General features: G+C 40.5%; 1 protein-coding gene across 1 annotated transcript in view; it reads right to left on the bottom strand.

The window, feature by feature from the left end:
* Positions 1-13,969: 13,969 nt before the first annotated feature.
* The window catches only part of LGR5 (leucine rich repeat containing G protein-coupled receptor 5), a 129,053-nt gene continuing 116,447 nt past the window's right edge, over positions 13,970-26,575 (bottom strand). Inside the window, exons 13-18 of the mRNA XM_058308427.2 lie at positions 26,234-26,305; positions 21,695-21,766; positions 20,793-20,918; positions 19,629-19,774; positions 17,863-17,946; positions 13,970-16,597 (exon numbers count right to left, since the gene is read on the bottom strand). Coding sequence (XP_058164410.1) covers positions 15,513-16,597; positions 17,863-17,946; positions 19,629-19,774; positions 20,793-20,918; positions 21,695-21,766; positions 26,234-26,305 — 1,585 coding nt within the window. The 3' untranslated portion in view covers positions 13,970-15,512. The remainder of the gene's footprint in view (positions 16,598-17,862; positions 17,947-19,628; positions 19,775-20,792; positions 20,919-21,694; positions 21,767-26,233; positions 26,306-26,575) is intronic.

Here is a 26,575-nt window from a genome sequence, read left to right as displayed (position 1 = left end):
GCGGACCTCCCATGTGGTAGACGGACGCCCTAACCACTGGGCCAAAGTCCGTTTCCCAGATTCGGTTAATTTTAGTTCCTGATTTTAGGGGGAAAGCTTTATTGTTTTTCTCATTAAGTATCATGTTAGTTTAGGTTTTCCATGTATGCTGTTTATCTTATTGAAGATGTTTCCTTCTAGTCCATTTTCTAACTGGCTTTTTTTTTTAAGTTTATTTTTTATTTTCTTTCTCTTTCCTCCACCCCACCCCCCCAGTTGTCTGCTCTCTGTGTACATTCACTGTGTGTTCTTCTGTGACCACTTCTATCCTTATCAGCGGCACTGGGAATCTGTGTTTCTTTTTGTTGCATCATCTTGTTGTGTCAGCTCTCCCTGTGTGCTGTGCCATCCCTGGGCAGGCTGTACTTTCTTTCACACTGGGCGGCTCTCCTTATGGGGCGCACTCCCCTATGCGGGGGACACCCCTGCATGGCAGGGCACTCCTCATGAGCATGAGCACTGTGCATGGACCAGCTCCACACGGGTCAAGGAGGCCTGGGGTTTGAACCGCAGACCTCCTATGCGGTAGGTGGACACCCTATCCATTAGGCCAAGTCTGCTTCCCTCTAACTGGCTTTTATCTAGAAGGAGTGTTAGATTTTGTCAAATGCCTTTTCTGCATCAATTGTTTCATGTGTGTTTTTTTCCTTTGTTCTAGTCATGTGATGCATTACATTACTTGGTTTTCTTACCTAGAACCACCCTTGCATGCCTGGGATAAACCCCACTTGATCATGTTGTGTAATTCTTTAAATGTGCTGTTGGATTAGGTTCACTAGTATTTTCTTGAGGATTTTTGCAGCTATGCTCATAAGGGATTTGTTGTGTAGATTTTCTTTTGTTGTTATATCTCTATCTGGCTTTGGTATCAGCTGACGTTGGACTCATAGAATGAGTGACAGTGTTCCCCTTCCTCTTCATCTTTTTCAAAGAGTTTCAGTAGGATTGGTATTTTCTTCCTGGAATGTTTTGTATTAATAAAATTTGCCAGAGAAGCCATGGGATCCTGGGATTTTCTTTATTGGGAGGTTTTTTAAATTTTTTTGCTTTAAATATTTATTTATTTCTCTCCCACCCCCCACGGTTGTCTGTTCTCTGTGTCCATTTTGCTGTGTCTTCTTCTTTGTCTACTTCTGTTATTGTCAGCGGCACGGGAATCTGTGTTTCTTTTTGTTGCATCATCTTGCTGTGTCAGCTCTCCGTGTGTATGGCGCTATGCCTGGGCAGGCTGCACATTCTTTCACGCTGGGCAGCTCTCCTTACGGGGTGCATTCCTTGTGCATGGGGCTCCCCTACGTGGGGGACACCCCTGCGTAGCACGGCACTCCTTGCGCACATCAGCACTGTACATGGGCCAGGTCCACATGGGTCAAAGAGGCCCGGGGTTTGAACCGCAGACCTCCCATGTGGTAGACGGACGCCCTAACCACTGGCCCAAGTCCGCTTCCCTCAGTTTGCTTCTTTCATTCTTTTTTCTTTTTGCTCCCCAAGCTGAATCATTTCAATTTCTTTTCTTTGACTTCACTGGTTCTTTATTATACCAGCTCCAATCTGCTGTTGAAACTTTCTAAGGAATTTTTCATTTCAGTTATTATAGTCTCAAATCCTGCATTTCTGTTTGACTCCTTTTAGAATATTTTTCCTTTTAGAATATTTTTATCTCTTTACTTAAATTCTCATATTTTTCATTCTTTGTTTTTCTGATATTCTTTAGTTATTTCTCTGTTTTCCACTATCCCCTTGAGCTATTGTAGATCATTTTTTATAAGTCTTTGTCTAGTATAGTATATTCAAAGCCTGGTCTTTTCTAAAGATAATTTCCAGTCTTTTGTCTTGTTCTTTTGGATAGGCCATCATTTCCTCTTTCTTTTTTTCTTGTGATCTTTTGTTGCACCCTGTACATTTTAATATTTTAAAAATGTTATCTTTGGGGTTTTGTCCCTCAGCTGTCTGTTCCTTAAGTTTGTATGCAACTAATGAAATGACAGAGATTTCCTTGAGTGCCAGGAGCTGACAAAAACAAAAAAACCAATGCAAAAAACACCTTTCGTGGCCTTTGCAAATTGTCTCTGTGCTGGCTGCTGCTCTCCTTCAGAATTATTCTTTTTATCAAAAAAATCATTCTGAGGCAAAAGTGAAGTACAGGGTGTTCTCTTTCTTTTCTGAGTCTGTGTCTTGTCCTGTGCTTGTGCTGGCTTGTGTCCTTAGGAATTCTCCTATTTTTAGAAATTTGAATGGTTCTTCTACTCCCTATGACACAGATGCCCCCACTCCTGCCCTAGGTCCTCTATTTTATATCTTGTAGCAGGTAACTTTTAATTAATTATTTCTTACACTGCTTTATTTGTTCACAATCTGCTTCTGCCTTTAGGGTAAGTTCTGGGAGGGTGAGCCAGAAAGCAATTTCCTCATTTGGTCTTTCATGCTATCACTGAATAGTTTGGCACCAACATACAGACACCTCAATATGCACATAGGGCCAGGGACCCACAAGTACAGGCTGGCCCCACATTGCACCAGGGATGGGGTGGGGGTAGGGCTAACAAGGGTGCCATGAGCTTCTACCACTTTTTAAAGCTTTGTTTTCTTGTCTTGTGCCACAATTTTGGTCACACACAAGTTGCCACCTGCTTCTTTTTTTTTTTTTTTTTAAAGATTTATTTTTATTTAATTCCCCTCCCCTCCCCCGGTTGTCTGTTTTTCTGTGTCTTTTTGCTGCGTCTTGTTTCTTTGTCCGCTTCTATTGTTGTCAGCGGCACAAGAAGTGTGGGCGGCGCCATTCCTCGCAGGCTGCTCCCTCCGCGCTGGGCGGCTCTCCTTATGGGTGCACTCCTTGCACGTGGGGCTCTCCTACACGGGGGACACCCTGTGTGGCACGGCACTCCTTGCGCGCATCAGCACTGCGCATGGGCTAGCTCCACACGGGTCAAGGAGGCCCGGGGATTGAACCGCGGATCTCCCATGTGGTAGACGGACGCCCTAACCACTGGGCCAAAGTCCGTTTCCCGCCGCCTGCTTCTTAATCTTTTGAGTCTTTACCCTAGGAAGTCTTCCACACTAAACCAGCCACATAACCAACCTACCCACTCTACATCCTGTTGTCCATGATCTATTAAAATTTCAAAGATAAATTGTGTAGAAGAGCTATTGCTGTTCATTTTCCCTGATTTTTTGCTAGGATATATCCTTCCAGTCATACATGAAAACTATTTAAACTTTACTCCTCATTACAAAGGTATTCTGAGGAAAAGGTTTGAGTATATACCAGAGATTTCAATAAGCAAAATTAGCTACACAATCTTTTTCTAATTATTGTAACCAAACAGCATATCAGGAATTCTCATTTTTCCATTGAGAGATAATGTAATGTTAATCAGAAGCAATGGCATTTAGCTTTCTTTAGATCATAGGCCCACCCAGAGGGCCAATTCTGCTCTTGTTAGGACAAATTCTTGGATAAAAAGCACAATTTTTTCCCTTTTCTTTTTTGTGGACCTCTTTCTTTTTGCTTGTTCCAATAAGCCAAAATGTTAAGATCTTTTTCTTACTATAGCATGAAGATTTATAATTTGAGGAGTAAGATAAGTATCAAGAATATATGAACAACTCCTTCTAATTTAAATAAAAATGTTCCCATAATAAATATATCTCCATAATTTCTTTTACTCTTTATTGATTTTTTACAGTTACTTGGAAAGTGAGCATTGCTAACAAATGGAATAAATTCATGAATGAAGTAGTCGCAGAGCTATCATTCAAAGACCTTATGGTGGACTTCTCAGTTTGCATTTATAGTTATCTTTGAACATCTTTGTAATTGACAAATATTTCTAATTACTAATGAAGATCTAATGCAAAAAAGAGGAAAGCCCTTTGGATCTCCCAAACTGCTCAACTGAGAGTTAATCCCACTTTCTACTTTGTGTTCAAAATAACAAAATAGAACTATCCTTCAAATTATTGTTATATATCTTAACTAGTTGCTAATATATTTCAGCTAGAGTATGGAGGGTAGACTGAGTAAACAGATAATATATTTAAACCTAATATACTTCTAAAACTCTTACCTTTTTAATGTGGTTTACTTTTTTCAACACCAGACTACTCACATACTCTCTCAAACTTTGTGATTGTTTTGAACTGTATGTGTCTCAGAAAGTCATGTTCTTAAAGCTAATCCATTCCTGTGAGTAGGACCTCTTGAATAGGTTACTTTAGTTAAGACATGGCCCAGGATGGGTCTTAATCTTCTTTCTGGAGTCCTTTCTAAATGGGATGAATACACACAGAGAGATAAAGAAAGCCACAGAAGCAAGGATCTGAAAGCAGAAGAGAAGGGAGAGACCAGCAGATGCTGTTATGCACCTTGCCATGTGGTAGAGGAGTCCAGGATTTCTGGCAGCCAGTCTTCAGGAGGAAAACATCGTCTTGATAATTTGGACATGTTCATGGCTTCAGAACTGTAAGCTTGTAAGCTAATAAATTCCATAATTAAAGCCAACACATTTTATAGTATCTGTGTTTGGCAGCTTAGCAAACTAAAACAGATTTTTGTATCATGAGGGTGGGGTGTTGCATTGCAAATACCAAAAATATTAAAGAGGCTTTGTAATTGGGTAATGAGTAGAGGCAGGAAGAATTGCAAGGTGCATGAGAGAAAAAGCCTAAATTACTTTGAAGAGACTGTTGGTAGAAATATGGACACTAAAGGTACTTCTGATGAGGCCTTAGACAGAAATGATTAATTGTCAATGCAAACTCGAAGAGAGATGACTCCTGTTTTAAAATAGCAGAGAACTTGGCAAAATTGAGTTATGATGTTGGATAGAAGGTAGCATTTGAAAGTGACAAGCTTAGATATTTAGCTGAGGAGATTTGAAAATTAAATGTGGAAAGTGCTGCCTGGTTTCTCCTTCCACCTTATAGTAAAATGCAAGAGGAAAGGGATAAGCTGAGAAATGAACTGGGCACAAAGAAATCAGAAATTGATGGTTTGGAAAATTCTGAGCTTCCAGAAAATGAATCCCCAAAGAACAGTGCTCCTTGTGATGGTTTATTAAACATGGAAACAATCAGCTATTTCAGTGAAAGTCAAGACTGGAAATGCAGTTGTCCAGAAAGGATGTGTGGAATGTTCTTTTGTCTGATGGGAGAGGCCTCTGTGTACTACATGTAAAACCACTAGTTTTCTTTACAAGATCTGTGTCAAAGGAGCTACTGCCAGCCTGGACTAAAAGGGACAGATAGAAGGAAAAATCACTTCACAAGCAGGACCATGGAAGCTGAAGTCTGGAAAGACATCTTTGACCAAGAGCAGAGGACTCACCTATGTATGTAGAAAGGGTGAGAATGCCCTGGTACTGGGATAGGGTGGGACTTGCACCCTATTGTTCAGAAAGAGCATTACCACCCCAGTTTTTTTCAAATGCCTAGGGAATTGCAGAAGCATGGCCACCACCCAGATGCTTGAAGAGGTTAGAGCCTTTACCTCAGTGTTAGGGAGAGCATAGTCACTGCACAAACACTTGGAAGAGGTGGGACTACCACCCCATTAGGCCCATATGACAAGCCATCATTCCATAGACGATTCCCAGACCTTGAAATCTAATGGAGTATGGCCTGCAGGGTTTCAGAATTGTTTGGATCCTGGGACATCTGTTTTCTTTCTAATTTCTCCCTATGGAAATGGGAATGTTTATCCTATGACTGTCCCTTCTTTGTATTTTGGTAGCAGATAACTTGTTCTCTAGGTTTCACAAGTACACACATGGAGAGGAATTGTCCACCAGGATAGACCACACCTTTAACTTTTTAGGAGGTTCAATAGGAATTGAACCCAGGATCTCATACATGTGAAGCAAGGGCTCAGTCACTGAGCTATAACCACTCTGCTTACACCTGATTTTTAAAAAAAGATTTATTTCATTTATTCCCTCCCTCCCCCCCTCCCCAATGTTTGCACTTACTGTCTGCTCTCTGTGTCTGTGGTATGTTCTCTGTGTCTGATCATCTTTTTAGGAAGCACCAGGAACCAAACTGGGGACTTCTGATGTGGTAGGCAGGCACCCAACTGCTTGAGCCACATCTGGTTCCCACAACTGATTTTTCTTTTCTTTTTTTCTTTCTTTCTTTTTTTTTGGGGGGGGGGGGACCAGGACCAGAGATTGAATCCAGGACCTCATATGTGGGAAGCCAGAACTCAGCCACTGAGCCACTTTGGCTCCCCTTGGTCTTTTTTTTTTTTAATTTTTACAATGTTTTTATTATCTTGTAGGTGCTCTTTTTTTTATTTTTATTTTTTATTTATTTTATTTTATTTTATTTTTTTATTTTGTTTCTCTCCCCTTCCCTCCCCCCTGCCCCAGTTGTCTGTTCTCTGTGTCCATTTTGCTGGGCATTCTTCTTTTTGTCCGCTTCTGTTGTTGTCAGCGGTATGGGAATCTGTGTCTCTTTTTTTGTTGCATCATCTTGCTCTGTCAGCTCACCATGTGTGCGGTGCCATTCTTGGGCAGGCTGAACTTTCTTTCATGCTGGGCAGCTCTCCTTACAGGGTGCACTCCTTGCATGTGAGGCTCCCCTACACGGGGGACACCCCTGTGTGACACCACACTCCTTGCGTGCATCAGCACTGAGCATGGGCCAGCTCCACACGGGTCAAGGAGGCCCGAGGTTTGAACTGCAGATCTCCCATGTGGTAGATGGACACTCTAACCACAGGGCCAAGTCTGCTTCCCTAAATTTTTAAATTAAGATTGATACTTTATTTTTTTCCTCCCCTCCCCCTCCCCTGCCCTGCTGTTTTTGCTGTCTGTGTTCATTCACTGTGTGATCTTCTGTATCTATTTCTCCTTTTGTCTTCTCTTCTTGTCTTGTTCCTCTAGGATTCTCCTGGATTCAATCCTCAGGACCTCTGATGTGGAGAGAGGTTCCCTGTCAATTGTGCCACCTCAGTTCCTGGTCTCTACTGTGCTTCACCTTGACTCTCCCTTTTCTCTCTCTTTTGTTGCATCATCATCCTGCTGCATGACTCTTTGCGTGGGTACTGGCTCACCACACAGGCACTCGGCTCGTCATGTGGGCACTGAATCACCATGCAGGCACGCTTTCTCTTCTTCTTTTTCACCAGGAGGCTCCAGGGGATCCAACCCAGGTCCTCCCATATGGTAGGCAGAGGCCTTATCACTTGAGCCACATCAGCTTCCCTCCCCTTGGTTTTTGATGAGACTTTGTACTAAACATTGTTTCCAAAATAATATAAGGCTTTTGGGATATTGTGATGGAATGAATATATTTTGCATATGGAAAGGGCATATCTTTTTGCAGACCAGAGGGTGGAGTGTAGTGGTTTGCAATTCTATGTATCTCAGAAAATCATATTCTTAAAGCGAATCCATTCCTGTGGATTGTAAATAGGACCTTTTGAATACATTACTTCAGTTAAGACATTGCCCAGGGTGGGTCTTAATCTTTCTAGAGTCCTTTATAAACAAGACAAATACAGAGAGAAAAAGGGGGTGAGGGGAAGCCAGAGAAGTAAGAAGCTGAAAGCAACAAATCCAAAAGAGAAGGAGAGGCCAGCAAGCACTGCCGTGTGCCTTGCCATGTGACAGAGGAATCCAGAATGTCAGCAGTTGATCTTCAGGAAGAATGCATTGTATTGATAATGCTCTGATTTCAACATTTTCGCAGCTTCAAAACTGTAAGCTTGTAAGCTAATAAATTCCCATAGTTAAAGTCAACACATTTTATAGTATCTGCTTTCGGCAGCTTAGCGAACTAAAACAAACCTCATTCTGAGTACTGGACACTGTAATTAATTTCATGGTAATTGTATTCATCAACCAAAGGGGTGCTGATGCAAAATACCAGAACTCTGTTGGTTTTTACAAAGTGAATTTATTTGGGTAGAAGCTTACAGTTACCAGGCCATAATGCATAAGTTACTTCCCTCATCAAATCTATCTCCATGTGTTTGAACAAGATGGCTGCCAGGGTTCAGGTTCCTGGGTTCCTGTCTTCCCAGGTCTTACTTTTCTCTGGGCTCAGGTCCTGTTTTCGCCACAAGGTCAGCTGTAGACTATGAGGCTCTCTAGGCTTTGCCTCTCTCTGCAAGGTCAGCTGTAGACTATTAGGTGAATGGCTCTGTCTCTCCCCAAGTTTCTGCCATGTCTAAGGGGCTGTTTCTATTCCTGTTGGTCTTGTGACTCAGACTTCTCCCTATCAGCACCATGACTAATTGGACCAGAAGAGGTCATGTGACTCAGAGGCAACCTTTCCATAGTCTGGACAAAGACCCCTGAGATGGCCCAGTCCCCAAAGCTCTGCCCACAGGAACAATGGGATCCACCAGATTCTTATCCTTCTAGCATAGGGTGGTGGATACAGGGTGAGATAATTAGTAGTAAGTGCAGATTCTAAAGGGAATCCTGAGGGGGAAAAGGGAGAGGAGGAACAGTGGGCCAATGACATGAATAAACTAATTTTATAAATAAATAAAGCTCTGAGTCAGATAAAAGTTACAGAACATAGATGATTGAAGCAAAGACAAAGAAAAACAGGGTCATTGTAATGATGAGCAATCCCCAAACATAGGGGAGCAATAAGGACCTTCCATCCCTAGAGCTGATTGAAGTCTTCCATTTCTCCAAAACCATGCCAAGGCCCTGAGGCCCACTTTTATGGTCCTGGATTCCCAAGAGATTGCTAGTTTTCTTATTGCCTTGTGTTTCCTCCTATTGGTGGAGTTGGTACCTAGGTTCTTGGCTTCCTTACAAGAAAGAATTCAAAAATCAATCAAACAAGCAGAGAATTTATTGGGAGGCAAAGCAAGAGAACAAAAGTACACCCACAGACACGAGGGCAGGCATTCTCATGGGAGAGAAATGTGAGTCCTGCCCTGACTTCCCCCATTTTATGGGCTACAGGACTCCAGGGTCTGCACTGATGGACATATTTGAGACTAAGCAAGGGAAATCTATTGGGTAGTTTGATTTGCTTAGGGGCGAGGGAGCTGCTGTCCGGTGGTGTTTGGCCTCTGGTCACCGTCCACAGGGTGTGAAATAAAATATGCAAGTGGTATATGGTGATAATGGTGCCTTTCCTGCCCCTTCCCTCTTTCCCACTGTGTAATGGTGTTGCTGGCCGCTTTCTGGTAAGGCAGCTGTCGAGTGTGTGCCGGGTGTGTGCTGTAAGTTGCCCCTTTCTAACCTGCGTGTGTGCGTCAGCAGGCTGAGGTAAGTCAGCAGGCCGTTGCCTCACCCAGTGTAAGTCAGCAGGTCATAGCTCCAGCTGCTCTTACTAGGGGTGTTAGTGTGGCTTATTAGGTTTTCTGGACCTTTCTCCTGAGGTCCCTATTCTATCCTGCTTCACTCCCAGTAACTCTCCACTCTCCCTCATTACTTGTGATTTTGAAAGAGCCTAATTAACCACAGTTCTTTCATATTTCACCTCAGCTTCTCAATATCTACATCCTGTGAGTAAAATGGGGAAAGGGATTTAGACAGACAGGCAGAAAGTGAAGTGAGAGACCAACATACAAGGATTTTAAATAGCTGAAGAGAAAAATGTGTGGTGTGTCAACATTGCTACCCATGCTCCTTGGTGCTGGTACTTTCTGTGACTAGGTGCTGTGACTCTCTAGCTTATTTGACTTTGCCTACTCTTCCCACTACCTTCAGAAATACTAAAACCTTAAAGAGGTGATATTGTTTCATCCGTAGTTTGAAGGAAAATGTCAGAGACAGTCAAGAGCTGGAGAAATTAAGGGACTTGCCTGCAGTGCTGTAACAAGTCTTTAAAAAGGGGGGTTGAATCCTAAATCTTTATCCTTCACCATCATTAAATGGACTGACAGAATGCCCACCTAGGCACAGAGCCCCAGTTTTCAGGATGTCAATTTGTCTTCCCAGCAATCTCCTGAGTCTTGAAATTCTTCCCAAGAAGAATAACACATTGGGAATTGGGAAGTTAGCAGTTATCTGATCTATTTTCTCACTCACTGTAATAGATTTTCTTCGCTTTCCAAGGTACCTGATGACTGAATCTTACAAAAGTTGAGCTCAGCTCTCTGTCTCCCTAAATTGTTCTCAAATTGGTTCTAGTTCTCGAAAAGAGTTTCTCTTTGCTCTATGGCTGCCTTTCATGTGCTGTTTAAAACAAAACAAAATGAAACAAAAAACCTATGTTTTAGTCCTACATCCTCATCTTTGACCTTGGGCAGTCACATTTCCCTCTGACTCTCACTTTTTTCATCTGCAAAATGGCAAGTCCACACTTTTCTCATTCCATAGGGTTGGTGGGAAGGGGGAAAACAGTTAACATTTATTAAATATTCACTACCTTATAGGAAATAAGTTAAGAACTTTATACAGGGAAGTGGATATAGCTCAAGTGGTTGAGTGCCTCTTAAAAACAAAACAAAGAAACAAACAAACCACAACAACTCAGGGGAGCCAGTGTAGCTCAGTGGTTGAGTGCCGGCTTCCCATATACAAGGTCCCAGGTTCAATCCCCAGCTCCAGTACCTCGAAACAAAACAAAATGAAAACAAAAACCAACAACAGCAAAACGAAACAAAACGAAAACTTATTCAGACTGAGTTATTAAAACTTACAACCTCTTGAGGCTGATGGTAGTATTTCCACTTCATTGAGGATAAAGTTCAAGCTGAGAAAAATTAAATATTTTGTCCAAACGTTACACAGCTATTAAAATAGAACTAAGATTGGAACTCAAGACTGTCAGCAAGCCCCTGGGTTTAACCATTTTTCTGATCTGCCTGCTTTTAGCTGGTACTTAAAAAGCACTTTGTAAATTTCAGTTATTCAAATATTTCAAATGTTTTCCCCAGCCTTCTTTTGTCCAGGTGAAGTATCTCAATTTCTCCAACCAGTTTTTGAGGAGATATTATTTCCCTATAATATTATTCAGGTCACTGTCCTTATGGGTTAGCATGTTTTCAGTGTCCCTCACAGTATAGTAACCAGAGCAGAAAGTCATGTCCTAATGTGGCTAGAGTTGGAAAATGTGTATTCCTCAACACTCCAGCCTGTCACATTCTTGGGTATTTCTACCAGTTTCTTCTAATCCAGACAAGCCAAAGTTTGTTATTATCCTACCCAATAGACTTAAGAAGTCAGATTTGTTGAAACTTGTATTTGACATTAATGAAGCAATGTAGAATCAGAGTTCAACATCTTAAACATTTCATATGGAGGACACTGAAATGGAGGTATGATAACAGAGTCCCTGGCCACTTCACTTGCAAAGAAAAGTTATTATAACCTAACTGTATTTTAGGCCCTCTACAGCCTGCCAGAGAAGATTGTCAGGGTTTGGTGGGCTGGAAGATGGCTTCTATTATCTGCCTAGTTGCAATGTAAAATAAAATTTACAAATGCTGAAGAGCATGAAAGGAGCTGGCATGCTCCAATGAGCCCCATCTGTTTATCTAGGTCTTATTCTCTTGTAGTTTATGCTCTCACAGTTCAATGTAATGATTAAAATTTTTTTAAAAAGATTTATTTATTTATTTATCTCCCCCCTCCCCCCCGGTTGTCTGTTCTCTGTGTCTATTTGCTGCGTGTTCTTCTTTGTCCGCTTCTGTTGTTGTCAGCGGCACGGGAATCTGTGTTTCCTTTTGTTGCATCATCTTGTTGTGTCAGCTCTCCATGTGTGCGGTGCCATTCCTGGGCAGGCTGCACTTTCTTTCGTGCTGGGCGGCTCTCCTTATGGGGCACGCTCCTTGCACGTGGGGCTCCCCTATGTGGGGGACACCCCTGCGTGGCAGGGCACTCCTTGCACACATCAGCACCGTGCATGGCCAGCTCCACACGGGTCAAGGAGGACTGGGGTTTGAACCGCGGACCTCCTATGTGGTAGACAGACGCCCTAACCACTGGGCCAAGTTTGCTTCCCGTAATGATCAAATTAACCAAAGAAGCAGGGCATTATTTTTCAGAGGTTAGAATTTTTCTGGTTCTAAATGAACAGGCATTGCTAATTTTATTTCCTTTTATACCTTGTTTTTCCAAGAAAGATTATCTCTTTCTTGGAAACAGTTCTGAGAAAAAAATTGCGTGCAATAATAGCCATCTGATATGTTTTTAAAATTAAAATGTCATTCAAAGTAGTCTGATATAGGTGACAGATATGTATAGATATAAATTTTTATTGATGTAATTGGTCAATTCTAAGTAAGGTCTCAGTTTAATTGGTGCTTTCCATGAGAGTTGGGTCTTCAGCTCCACATCAAAGTAGTGCACCAATCATTCTCCATCATGCTACTCTGCTTCATTTGTATTTCTATCAGATATTTTCCTTGTTTATATTTGCTTATTTTATATTTTCCCTGCACTGGAATGCAAATTTCAGAATTGCTTTGATTATCTCCAGTGCATAGAACACTGCATATAGTAGGCACACAATATTTCTTGAATAAATGAATGCATTTTTGGAAACTTAAAATTAACTGTTTACTTTAGGCTAGCCCACTAATTATTTTCTTTTAGTCTGTGTCAATTTTTATTTTGCTATTGTTCAGACTGTCAACCTTTAATACATCTTTTCCCCTCTCCCTGTAGATTTATTTGCCTGGGGATGTAGTTCCATTGCTTCCTAACTCTAATGTATTATAGTGGAGGGCATTTATCAGATACTTAATAGAATACTCTTTTGGATGAGATGTATTATAGCTGGTGTTTTGCTAATAAAGCTTGTGGATTTATATTTAAAGAAACAAATTAGAATGGATTTAAGGCTTGGGTTTTTTGTTTTTTGTTTTTGTATGGCTTTTTAATTCATCACTAACTTGTGTTTTCTTGAGTGAAAGAGAAAAGGATGTGCTGCCAGGACTTGCTTCAAACTTTGGGTATGTTGAGTATGTTGAGAAGAGAGACTGAGATTCATTGCTCTAGAGACAACTCTTGTATCTGCTGCCTGAGCTAAGAAGATTGAGATTATGTTATAGCCCTTATTTCAGACAAACCAAGTTCAGACTACACAGTAAGCTCACAATGGATCACTATTAACTGCGTTTAGGTGGAGACTGAGATTCATTGCTCTAGAGACAATTCTTGTATCTGCTGCCTGAGCTAAGAAGATTGAGATTATGTTATAGCCCTTATTTCAGACAAACCAAGTTCAGACTACACAGTAAGCTCACAATGGATCACTATTAACTGCGTTTAGGTGGATGCATGTGGTTCAGGTCTGATGCATAGGTGGGAAACTCTGTGCCATGTATCCTGCAGGTGCTCTGTAAATATGAGTTGGTCTTAGAAATAATGCTGGGCCTCCTACTAGTACTCGATGGTTTCATTTGCAACACACACGGGGAGGGCAAGAGTCACCACTAAAATTGCCTGGCTCAGTAACTAGATTTGGACTTGTACCATAGACCAGATGTCTGTAAGTCATTTTACTTCTTATGGTTTGGAGGATAGGATGTCAAGGAGAAACAGTAAGTTCCTTAGTGCCCTGGGAATCACAAGTCCTCATGTTTTGGCCTAGCCATGGTCATGAAATGTGTTTACTTTAGAGGAAGATTTCATGGAAGATGCAGGTTCATGCTGAATAATTAATTTTTAAGATTGATTTGTTATTTATACATTTCTTCTCAATTGTGCATTTTCCTTCTTACATGTCCAAAGAATTTTGGGGCCAAAGTAGGATCTGGCTACAAAATCAAGAAGTTTCACTGGGGACATTAAACTGCAAAAATGTCATGGACAAAATGGCTTGTCAATCATAATTAAAAACAATCCAGGAGTTTTGGGGATATTTTGATTTGCTTTTGTTGAAAATTTATTTCACGAATACCTAAAATATTGAGGACAAGTACTTCCATAGCAAATGCACATATATATCAAAAATTAAAAACATTTAGAAGTCTATATATCTGCTTGTGGGCTCAATAATAGGCTTGAAAATATTTTGTTTTATAGTCACACATTTTATTACAAATTTCTTTTATTTTGTAACCAATAGAAAAGCAAGTTTGAAATCTATTTACAGGTACTATATATTTACATATATACAATTAATGACTTTAAAGAAAATGGACAGAGAAACAATATATATGGAAGAATATGCCACTGTACATGGTTTAATATCATGGTTCTTAACGTTATTGAATCTTTATATAGTAATAAATACAGTTCTATATTTACAAATCTTATAAAATATCTCATAAATGTATTTTTTCAATTTCAAGTTAAAACATCTGATCAAAACGAACATGCTTATATAAAAATAAATCTACCCAACAGCCTTTTGGTTTGGATGTATTGGAGCTAATGTAGGATAATATAAGCTACAAATTAATCCTTCAACTTTAATATTTAATAATTTTGCCTCTTAAAGTATCTAAATATGGAAAAAGCAGAGAAGTAATGTTCCTGACAAGTGGGTTGATTCAGAGAGAATACAGCTAAAACCAAGCTTAATAAACAGGATAATATGTTACTGAGTCTCTGCTGAGTCTGAAGTGGTGTTAGTGCTGCTAGAGCTACCAAAGATATTTGTGAGAAGTCATATCAGTGGATTTAACTTATGGTGTTTCTGCATTTGATCATTATCTTAAGATACACATCAGTTCGAGTCAACTGATAAAACCTCCTGCAAAAAATGTGCACTCGTCCAGAAGGAAAAAAAATCCCACCTTACTCACCAGCTTTTCTGGGTTTGTCCATTGCCAGCAATGGACTTTCTTCTGAGCTCTGGGCACCAAGAAGTTAAAAATGAATTAGGCAAGGCAAAATTCATCTGTACATGATTGCCTTAGAGGCAATTTAAGACTTTAAGTACGTTTTCCTTTTATAATATTTGTAAGCAGTTTTATCCTTCTGAGGGTAGAATTACCTAGTGCTGGCACATAAAACCCAGTATCTTTAAATATGATCTGAATATGAGTGAGTTAATCATGCCTTACATTATCCATCTAGAGGGATGGGTGACCTGAAAGGATCCTGGTGGAGAAAGGGCAAAGCGGACTAAAACATCTCCATGTGGTCATTAAAAGAAATCTTTGTGATCTCGACCTTTACTCATTAACGTAGGCCATTTAAAACCTGTATTTTCCAAGTATCTCCAACCATCTTCTAAGGAATTTTCAGGTTTAAATAAACCTAATTTGTGAGCAAGTCCCTACCCCACCCCCATCCCCAATCACTAGATTGGTGAGTTTAAAGAAACTTCAATTAAAATCATGGAGAATCTTTTTTTGTGGACCTTTTCAATCTGCTTTTTTGATCTCAGCTCACCAAAATTGTGTGATTTCTTAGTTATATGAGCAGCATTTACACTTATTTTTCACTCTCAAGTATCAATAGGTTTAATAGGTTTTCAGCATTTTCACACTACCTGTGAAATTTTTTTTGTCAAGTTTCAATTCAGCTCTTCTCAGCTACTTCTCCTGATATGCTCAATCTCACATTAAAGGGTTTTCAATTTCTGAAAACCTTTTCTCATTTTCCTTAGAGACATGGGACAAATGCCACAGATGAAAGGTGACAGGTTTCGGTCCCTGGATAAGCTGTTGGTACAGAATTGGAAGGTAGGTCGTAAGCCATGCCGGTACTGGTGAAGGTCACCAAGGCTTGGGTTGAGTCACAGGACTGTTTCTCGATATCATCAGAGTTAATGGACATCAGACTTGGGTGTTTCGACCTAGTCCAGAAGTGACTTTGCTTTCCCAGGCTCCCCAGATCCTCCTTAAAATGGGGATTGAAGAGGATGTAGAGAAGGGGATTGAGACAAGCGGGAAGTGGGACAATCACCAGAAGGATAAACTTAATTACCTCCGGACTGATAAATGCGAGGTTTAGTAAAGAGGAGAAGGACAAGAAGGCCATGGGGCAGTAAAGGATACAGTTGGTGAAAAGCAACAGAGCAATGTGCTTCACCATAGAACAGTCCCAAATACTCTCCAGGTCTCCCTTTTCCAAATTGCAGTAGAGCTTGGTGTAGGCAACCGTCATCACGAGGAAGCAAAGGGAGTTAAGCAAGACGAGAGCAACCACGAAGCCAGTGGTGCTGGGCTCCCCAAAGGGCAGGGGCAGGCAGAGCGGGGAGGCGCCGTACCCACTGCCGCCCAGCAGGGGAACTGCGGCGACCGTCAGCGCCAGCGCCGCGCAAAGCAAAATAATTGCTTTCAGACTGGAAAAAGGATATTTTGTTTCAAATTTTGCAGAACATTTCACAGAAAAACCACGCTCCAGGGCTGCCAGTGTAAGCAGGAAAACTGATGACTCCGAAGCAAAAATGGACAGAAAGCCAATGACTTGGCAACCGACCCCCTTCTCCCACCTCGCCCCGTGCCGCGCAAAGCGGCCGGAGGTGAAGGCATCCACGCCCGCCAGCACAGCACTGCAGAGGCCCGTGAGCATGTTCGCCGCGGCCATCAACCCGATTAGCAGTTTTATGGGGGAAAGGTACAGAGGGGATCTGAACACAGTTGAAGTCACCAAGGCATTACAAATAAGCGCCAGAACTGCTATGCTCCACACTCCGATTCTGATCAGCCAGCTACCGAATAGGTGTTCACACGGTTTGAAGGGACCTAGAAGTCCAAGGAAGAAAAAAACTGTGTATCAAGTGAGGGTTTGCAACTTTTGCCAAATCACCTTCTTGTTTCTTGTATTAGGACAGGAAGAGATGGAGGCGGATAACAGCTGTTGCAACACCACGCCCAGGGGGCCTTCCCCACTCTCTTAAACCACTTTCTCGTGACTCGGATCTTCTGCAGCCCTGACGGGGTGAGCAGACCAGGTGCTGTGGCCCCAGGTGATATGCCGAGAAATGGAGATGGGGATTTGAATTGTTTGGGTGTGGCCCCCAAACTACTGCAGTGTTGGGGCCACTTAAAAAGCCAGGTCTCTTGAATGTTTCATTACAACTTTGTGAATCCTTCAGAAAGGACCCACAGGCAGAGAAGGAGAATCCTAGGGAAAGGCTCCATAATATTAGAAAAAGAAGTATGGGCAGTGTGAAGCTACATTCATGAAAATCTCGTCTTGATTTTAGATTGACTGGGGATTGAACATTGGACCCTTCTATGTGGGAAGCTGGTGCTCAACCACTGAGCCACATCTGCTCCCCCAGTTGGTCTGTTGGCTGTTTGCTTGTTGTTTGTTTTTAGGAGGCACCGGGGACCAAACCCAGACCTCTCACGTGGGAAGCAGGAGCTCAACTGCTTGAGCCACATCTGTTCCCAAGATTGACATCTGATGAGTGGGAGCAAGGAATAATAAACTGATTATTGAAATTAATATCAACTCCTCCCAGATGTCTTTTTTAAAACTGGCTCATCCTTTTTCTGGAGAAGGGACAAACCATTAAGTGAATATCCAATATCATTTTTAAAAAGTTTATCTGTACAAACCATTATTTATTTTCAGCAAATGGCTATTTATATGGAAGACTTAAATTACTTTAAAAAATCAGTGATTGTGCTACTCTATTAAAAAAAAAACCACAAACACACATATGCTTCTAACTACATAATGCCAATCAAAAGTCTCCCACATGGGGTTTCATATGTAGCAGAGCGGCTTCTTCGCTGTCATCTATTGAAAGTCAACACCAGGCTTGTTAAAAAATAAAATAAAATAATTAACCACAGAAGTCTTCCACAAAAATCCTATTTATGAATGGAGAACAACCCCAGGGAAGAAACATTTGTATTTTACAGCTCCCCATGGGGAAGGATGCTGATGAGCCACAAGCATGGCTCCGATTTTATCTAAAGGTATAGCCGTAATGTCATTGCTGAGCCTGGAGTCAGTGATGGGGACGCTGCTGAGGCAGAGTGGATGCCTTTCTTACCTGGGGAAGGCGAACACTGCACCGAGTGAAGGACTTTCAGGTCTTCCTCAAAGTCAAACAGGAAATCTTCAAGGTCATGCTCATCTGCAGGAATGAGAAGTCCTGGAGGGATTAGCTCTCTCCTTTCCGAGGGCCAAGTCCCTGGGAGGACAGGCTTGGATTGCCCTCGAGACACGAACCCTCACAAAGGGAAATGAAGGCCAGGCATCTCGCTTCTCCCTGCGCTTTCTCCCGAGTCTATTTTATGACCGTTGTCTTTGGCTGCTCCCCTCAAGCTTCCTTATGACACAACATTGCAGCAGAACTAGGGGTGGGGGAAAGAGACTCCCTGGAGCTCACAGTGGACCCAAATCGCAATGAGCTAAATTAGAGAGCTGTGAGCCTCTCCACTCAGTGAAGGCAGCAGTTTATCCAGTTTACTGACACAGCTATAGCACAGATGTTCTGCCTTGTGTTCTCCGAGCGCAAGAGGGAGAACCAGGTATGTATTAGTTTTTTCTGGGAAATTCAGCATAACAGAGAACAGCTCAAGAAACTGGTGCTTGGTTTAGCAATCCATGAAAAAGGAGTTTCGTGAACTAACACCATCCCAAAGACTCTGATTTATTTAATTGGTGTGGAGCTTGGGCATCAGTATTTTATTAAAGCTTCCCTGTGATTCTAATTGTGGCTCAGGGTTGAGAATCACTGCCCTTGAATATAAGCTTCATGAAGGACCTTCTGTGTCTCTAGCACCTAGAACAGTGTCTGACATAGAGTAGGCACTGTTTTTTTTTCTTTTTTTTTTTTTTAGTGAATAAATATAGGAGAAAGTTGGGTGAGTGAGGCAGGAGGAGCAAAACTGAAGTAAGAACAAGGGCAAGACACGCACTGTGGCCTAAAACAAAAAAGCCAAGGACCGAAATGTCAACTCATTAAGCAGATGTGTGCACAGCACAAAGTATCAAGGTAATCTGCAGACAGTCTGAGTCATACTTGCTTGGTAATAAACAAATCATTAAGGTTCAAAGGATGAAAATCCAGTCTGCTCAGACTCTGTGTGAACTTGAAAGGCTGGCAAGGAGAGGAGATCAGGGGCTGCCTAGAGCACCTCCTTGTTAGCACAGGTGTGGTTTGAGGTGCATTGCCATCTAGTTAAGTAATGTCTTACTTCAAGGAAAGCCAAGTGCTTTACAGACATTATCTCATTTTACCTTCCTGACAGACGCCCCTGTGGAGGATGGGAGGGGAGAATGTTTTTTAATTGCTTGGATATAAAGTTGGATTCTTGAGCCCTTCTGCTGAAATACAGAGACATCTAAAATGCCTGTATCCTTCCTGCACCCACACCCACACCCACAGGCCATAAGAATAGCAATGGCTTATATCGTCTAGAGAAAAAGGTTCAGAAGTATATTTGAAAAAGGTATCTACAGGGATGCGTCCTTAGACGTTTTATGGAAACACTGATATCAGTATTGGTAATCACCCTGAGATATAAATCAAAATCTAAATAGTAAGAATTCACTTATAGAAGAGTTTGAGATTTTAGAATGAATCCTGAAGGAGCTTTCTTTTTCTTTTTTTAAATTTTTTGTATTGTTTCTTTTTTTTGAAGATACATAGATCACAAAAAATCTTTCTCTTGGGAGTCTAAAAAGTGAGATTGATTCTCAACTTGCTGGAGTGGTTACATAGGGTCTTGTCTAGAGTTCAGATGATCTGTTGGATGACTTTTCAAGACCCTCCCAGTCACAATTCCATCATTATGACATAATAGGTCTTACCATGAACATGAAACATTCCAGCATCTTTCTTATAAAGGTCATCTGCACTGCTGTTGTCACCTTTAGTCCACTGATTAGAAATTTTATAGACATTCTCACACACTCCAAAAGCACAGCACTGGTAAGCATAAGGCATTTCTATCACTCTTTAAAGGAACAAAAACAAAACAAGAAACACACACAAAGAAATGAGTCATTAGATATAGTTCATCTTCGTTGACTCAATAATCCTAACTGGATTTTAGCCTAAATAAACAATTCAAAAATAAGTATATTCATAAAGATGTTCATTACAATGCTATCTATAACAATGGAGTTACTAAAAATGATTTCTAGGAAATGTTGATAATTGTTGAAGTTGAGGGATGGGTATATTATTTTCTCTACTTTTTTATATGTTTGAAAATTTTCATAATAAAAAAGTTAAAAAAATTGATTGCTAGGAAAATGTAGCAGAATAGAAAGTACATATGACATAACATCAAGAGACTAAAACATAATGTAAATTTATATATACGTGGTGATTCTAACAATTGAAAATATGTTGGAAACAAAGTCTGGAAAGGAAACCTAAAGAAAGTTGTTTAGGAAGACAGTTCTAGATTTTTTTTTTTTCTCTTCTACTTTCTAAACTCTCTTTTGGAGTTATATTATTTTCATGGTTTTAAAAATGTAAAAAGTACTGTGGTTTTGTGTTTTTTTAAAAAAATATTCCTTTCAAGGGACTTCTTTATTGTTGATAATAAGCATAGCAGGTTTTAAAGAGCATTACTTCCTCAAACAAATATTAATTTACTGCATTTTACTAGCACATACATACACACAAGCTAGATGAATGAAAAATTGTATGCAGGAATACAATAAGTTTATAATGGTACTTAATCACATGTTCTAGTTTATATCCCATGGTTCAATAGTTTTCAAGCTCTTGTTATGAACTCTGTGATTCCAAGAGGCATCTTTGAGAAGGAAAGGAAATATGGTCAGGAAGACACAGTCTCCCACTTCAGGGTTTGTCCAACAATGCCCCAGGGGTGGGGGCTGGCGGGCATGAAATGCAATACAAAAGAGTCCCATGACCTCATAAATTTAGAAACCACTATAACACATCTATTATTTCACATGACCACAAATGTATCTTATTAGCTTTAATGACAAACTCACTTGAGATCTGGAAAGTTTTCCGATGATATCAAGCTCTGCAAGGCATGATTTCCTGTTAATTTTAAGTGAGTTAAACCATGTAACCCGGTTACAGGAAAGGATGACAGGCGGTTGGACGATAGGTCCCTGCAAAACATCAAACAACAATTGGCTTTTAGTTTGTGTTAGCATAAAACATTTATGTTTAAAAAGTACCCTAAAGATGATTAGGCTCAATAAAAACTTCTAAGCAGGGTCCTTACTCTTAATGGTAAAAGTAATCATTTTAGTTTTAGTTCCTGATAACTTTTTTATTTACGATCCGAATCGCACCCAGATTGTCATTTCTATATTCAGCTTCATTTTCCCAGGTAGGGACATCTAGAATCAAGTGGGAGGTGCTACATTTAATTTGAAAAGTGGTGCTGACTGGATTAGGTTGGGGGAGAGGGAGAAAAGGGAAGGGGGTTTATTCTCTTCTTTCTCCCCCTAACTTCTCCCCATCTAACCTCACTAGGTGAGGGAGTGAGGGAGAGAAAGAAACAAAAGATAGAAAGAGCAGGGAGGCAGGAAAAGGGACAAGAGGGTTTTCTGTTAGTCAGGATGGCACAGAATAAAACAAAAGCTCTCTAGAACCGAATTGACATATTCCATTCCACCTGATTACTTAGCAAAAATGGAGACTTTCACCCAAATAACCAGAACCAACTGTCTCCCGGATCTTCAATTATCCACTGAAGGGCTCAAGTGGCCTCAGAGGAGACAGGGGAGTCCTCCTGGCTCTGACGAAGCTCACGGTGTGGAGGGCACTGGAAGCCTGGCGATATTCATTACAGGCTTCTGGGGCAAATCTAACATTTTTCTTAACTAGATGGTCCTCAATTATTAAAAGGCATGCCATCAACTTGCAATGAAATACTCACAGCTTTATTAAAGATGCCAGAGTAGAAAATGCATTGGGGTGAATAGTGGCAATTTTGTTCCAAGCTAAATTCCTATTAAAAAAAAAAAAGGCAAATGAGAGGGTAATAATAATAATAATAATAATAATAAAAAGAATATATGAAGTTTTACCATATGCATATATTCTTCTATCAAACTTTAATTTCTATTCAAAACAGAAACAATTAGCTCATCAAATTGTCTTTCAGATAAAGATATTGATGGTATAAAATGACTAAAGAGAGAACTTTAAATCAACTTTGTTTAAAAAAAATCAAGGAGAAATCATCATTCAGATGGATATTTTAGTGTTTGCTCTTTTTTTTCTAAAAATTGATATTAACATGGTTGTTAACTTTTATTAGGACATTTCTAAGGTGAGTGGGGTAGGAGAGTGGGAAAAGACAGGAACTTCTGAGGCTCTTCTGAAAAGCAAGTTAGTTTAAAAAAATTTTTTATTTTCAGTACATTAAATTTACTTGTAAAAACATTCTAAAAATGAACAATTTTTCCTTTTTAACAAAGTATAATAAAACATAAAAACCCCAAAACCAGAATACTTGACATTTACAATTCAAAATCAAATTAGCAGAATATTAAATATTTATAAAACGATATCTTTTAAAAATATTTATAAAGTTATGTCATCAAGTCAGTTTTATTTATTTATTTCTATATTTTTTAATTTTTAAATTTTTTTCCTTTATTTGCTTTCAAATGTTACATTAAAAAAATATGAGGTTCCCATATAATCCCCACCCCACTCCACCCACGCCACCCCTCCCACATCAACAAACTCTTCCATCCTTGTGGCACATCCACTGCACCCAGCGAATACATTCTGGAGAAACACTGCAGCACATGGACAGTGGTCCACATTGTAGTCCACTCTCTTCCCCAGTCCACCCAGTGGGCCACAGCAGGACACACAACATCCAGCATCCATCCCTGTAGCACCACCTAGGACAACTCCAAATCCTGAAAATGCCCCCACACCATATCTCTTCTTCCCTCTCCTGACCATCAGCAGCCACTGCGGCCACCCTCTCCACATCACTGCTACAATTACTTCCCTTACTAATCACAATATTTCCCCAGCAGTTAGTTTTAAATGACAAAATGTCCCTGGATGTCTAAGGAACTTACTCAACAAAGATCTATTGACATTACCCATATGTATCAGGTCATGAGAAAGAAACAGAGACACTTTTAAGAAATTTCCCAGTAAAGAAGGCAACTTGTAAACTCTCAACTGTGATATGAATAAAAGACAGGCTAACATTTGTTGGAAACAAAATTCTTTGAGAATAAAGTACAATTTATGGAAAATAAAATGCACTTGCCTCTCTCTCTCTCATAATGAAATGTAGATAATTTGTCCAGAATAAAAATTTCTGCAAGAACTTCTGTAGGTAATTTAGCAGCAATAAGAACTTTAACATTTTATATAAGAAACTATGAATTTAAGGTGTGCATTTTAAAAATACCTAATAAATAAGAGTATCCGAAGTGTAGGCATTAAAGTAAATGTAAAGTGATCACAATCAGTTTTTCTCCAACGCATGTAAGTCACTTATTTATGATACTGGGACTCTGAGTTACTGTGAATAAATGGTGTTCAAAGATTATTCATATTCCCATTTGAATGGGTCCCTTAGAGGAAGAACCTGGAAGGCTTTTCATTTTGCCCCTTTCATCATCCCAGAACAGAAGAAAACTCCAGGGAACAAGGGGAAGAGAAGGTATGGGAGAGGGAGAGGTGAGGAAGGCACAAAAGGCAATTGTGCTTTGGGCAATTGTGTGAGGGGTCTGCCTTCTATTGTGGAAGTCCTGGGAGGAGAGAGAGGCCCAGGCACTGGTGGTCTGCTCTATCCCTGACAAGGAGCCTTGTTTCTGGCGGCAGCGCCACCTACTCAACCACGGCATCCTATCACCGTGTCTCAGCTCTTCCTGACTCTGGAAATGTCATTCCCTCCACCCTTCCCTTCAGCCTCAGGCTTCGGGCTGCTGGTGGTTCTGTATGTCCTGCCACCCCATCCCTTGCTTGCCTCCTGCCCACACCTAAGTTAAGTGTCCCTTATATATTTGAATAATTTGGAGGTGAATTCTATTTCCTGCCAGGCCCCACATTGATATTATTGCTATAGAAAAATGTAAGAGTAATGTTACATACTTATTATGTGCCAAGCACACAGTTATGACTTTTTTCATGTATGGTTTTATAACCCTCAACACAACTCTAGAAGGTAGGTATTATCTTAGTCCCACTATCCTGATGAGGAAACTAAGACACAGTGTGCCACATGACAGTCTAAGCCACAGACTAATGTCAGGAGCTGGAATTCAAACCAGGCAGACTGACTTCAGAGTCCCTGATCATTTTTGCAGAACGGTTTGGAATTCTTAAATAAATCATGAGAGGGCAACTGCACTAGACCCCGATGATAGAAAAATGAAAAAGTCCTCCTCATTTTGGGATAGGGCACAGTCGATGACAGTGCTGAGAGTTAAGTCTCATTGCAGGGAATATGCAAAGTGCCTCAGAGTGGAGTGAGTTCAGACAGGAGATCTTGTTCTTATGGGATAGACAGTGGGACAAGTCAAGGAGGGATGGAATTTTATAGGCAATGGGAACACGAGAATGTGGCCAGGTGTCCAGGGACTAGAAATGTGTAGGTGAGAGATGAGGCTGTGTCAGGAAGTTGGGTTTTGAAGACTTTGAAGTGTAGTGCTGGAAAGTTTGGTTTTGATCTTGGAGAAAATAGGGGAATAACAAAAATTTTGAGCAGAGGAGGAACAAGATTAGATTCCTATTTTTAAAAGACTGTTTTCCTGTTTCTTTAAGAATGGGACAACTGGGCTGAGACTGATGGTAGGAGAATTGGATTGAAAATGATGCCAGTGACCCAGGCAAGTGATTTATATGGACCTTTGGTAGAAAAGTGTGGCAGACGAATTGAAGTTGGCAGGGTTTGGGCATGAGGCATAAGGGGGAGGAGAAATTCAGAAGGACTAAAACTGTTAGTCTTCAGAGTCTATGCCACTTTCTTTTGATATCTTTTAAAACAGAACCAACTTTTGGGAATGAGAGAACTCAAACCTGGTGAATAAGGCAGGTAATAAGAGTAGACTTTTTCAAATTTTATTTTATTTTTTACATTTACGTGTGTGTGTGTGTGTATATATGTGAAAGAACCACACAGGCAGATTTAAACCAAAAGTAGGGAAAGGGTAACACAACTAAATTCAGAACAATATGGTTCTCAAGGTGATTTGGGGGAGCAGGAGGGGAAGGTGATTCTTAAAGGTAAATTTAAAATGATTTGAGGAATGGTATTATTTTACCAGGGGTGTAGTCTCTTAAGTATTAAGAAAAACTTTAGAAGTTAGCAAAAGAAAAAGATTTTAAACAAATATACCATAGTTTAAACATTACATATGATGAGCATTCATCAAAATCATATTGAAATCCAGTTTCAGAATTGAAAAGTTTTAACAGTTACATCTCAAAAAAATCTGTTAGCAAGTTTCTTTTCCATTTGCGGTTAACATATGGTATTTTCCGTCATAAAAATGCAATTAAATATTTAAAAATCTTAGTTGTCTGAGCTACAAAAGCATGTTTTGGGGGCAGGTGTGTTCCAACTTGAGTGTATTTATTAAAATGAGGATTCTTAGGCCTTCCTCCCAGAGAGTTACCTGAGGCAGGTATGGACTGGGAATCTGTATTTTTCATTATTGCCACCAGATGATTCTTAAGCACTTTGAGAAACACGTTGGAAAACTGCTTAACCAAGAAGGAAAAGTGGGTGGGAAGAATTGTGTGAGCACCCCATTTTTGTAGGTAAAATATCTTTGCCAATTCTAGGCTGCAGGCAGAAAAATGTTTCGTAGGTCGTTCAATAACTTGGCTTCCTTCTTTCTCATCAAAGTTTCACATCTGCTGACTGGTAGAGAGCATAATTGCAAATTTATTCTTGGAAATTATCAAGAGCAAAATACTTGCCTTTTTTCTTTTTAAAGATTTATTTTTATTTATTTAATTCCCCTCCCCTCCCCCAGTTGTCTGTTCTCTGTGTCTTTTTGCTGCGTCTTGTTTCTTTGTCCGCTTCTGTTGTCATTAGCGGCACGGGAAGTGTGGGTGGCGCCATTCCTCTGCAGGCTGCTCCCTCCTTCGCGCTGGGCGCCTCTCCTTATGGGTGCACTCCTTGCGCGTGGGGCTCCCCTACGCGGGGGACACCCCTGTGTAGCACAGCACTCCTTGCGCGCATCAGCACTGCGCATGGGCCAGCTCCACACGGGTCAAGGAGGCCAGGGGCTTGAACCACGGACCTCCCATGTGGTAGACGGACGCCCTAACCACTGGGCCAAAGTCCGTTTCCAATACTTGCCTTTTAATAGTATATAGAACACATGTGAAGTTTTGCTCAACAATATGAGTTTACAGTGAAAACAAGATATAGAAAACAAGAAAAAGAAACTGCTCTGGGTTGGGGAAGGCACTATGAGGCCATACTCACAGAGATCGGAGGCTAAGCAACTGCTGGAAAGTGTCAACTCTAATGTCAGGGATTCTGTTATGTCGCAGGTCACTGAAATGACAGAGATTCAAAGACAGACTACAAAGTTAATGGTTTCAAAGAGTGCAGTCTTCAGATAAGGTTGAAAGAGGGATTACCTACCCTATCTACCAAGTAATTGTTTTCAAATATTTATTTTGTTTAAAAGAGAACATTACAACTGATACACTTGCAAATGCATTGTCTCTCGAAGCAGTTAGTTCCATTGGAGGGATATAAAACCATATTCCAGATATGTCATCATCTCTCAAAACATTTTGAGAACTCCCCTCCTGGCTCTGC

Source organism: Dasypus novemcinctus, chromosome 12, assembly GCF_030445035.2.
Source record: "Dasypus novemcinctus isolate mDasNov1 chromosome 12, mDasNov1.1.hap2, whole genome shotgun sequence".
Taxonomy (NCBI): Eukaryota; Metazoa; Chordata; class Mammalia; order Cingulata; family Dasypodidae; genus Dasypus; species Dasypus novemcinctus.
Note: the sequence above shows the minus strand (reverse complement) of the source record. Positions and strands in the feature narration are given on the sequence as shown.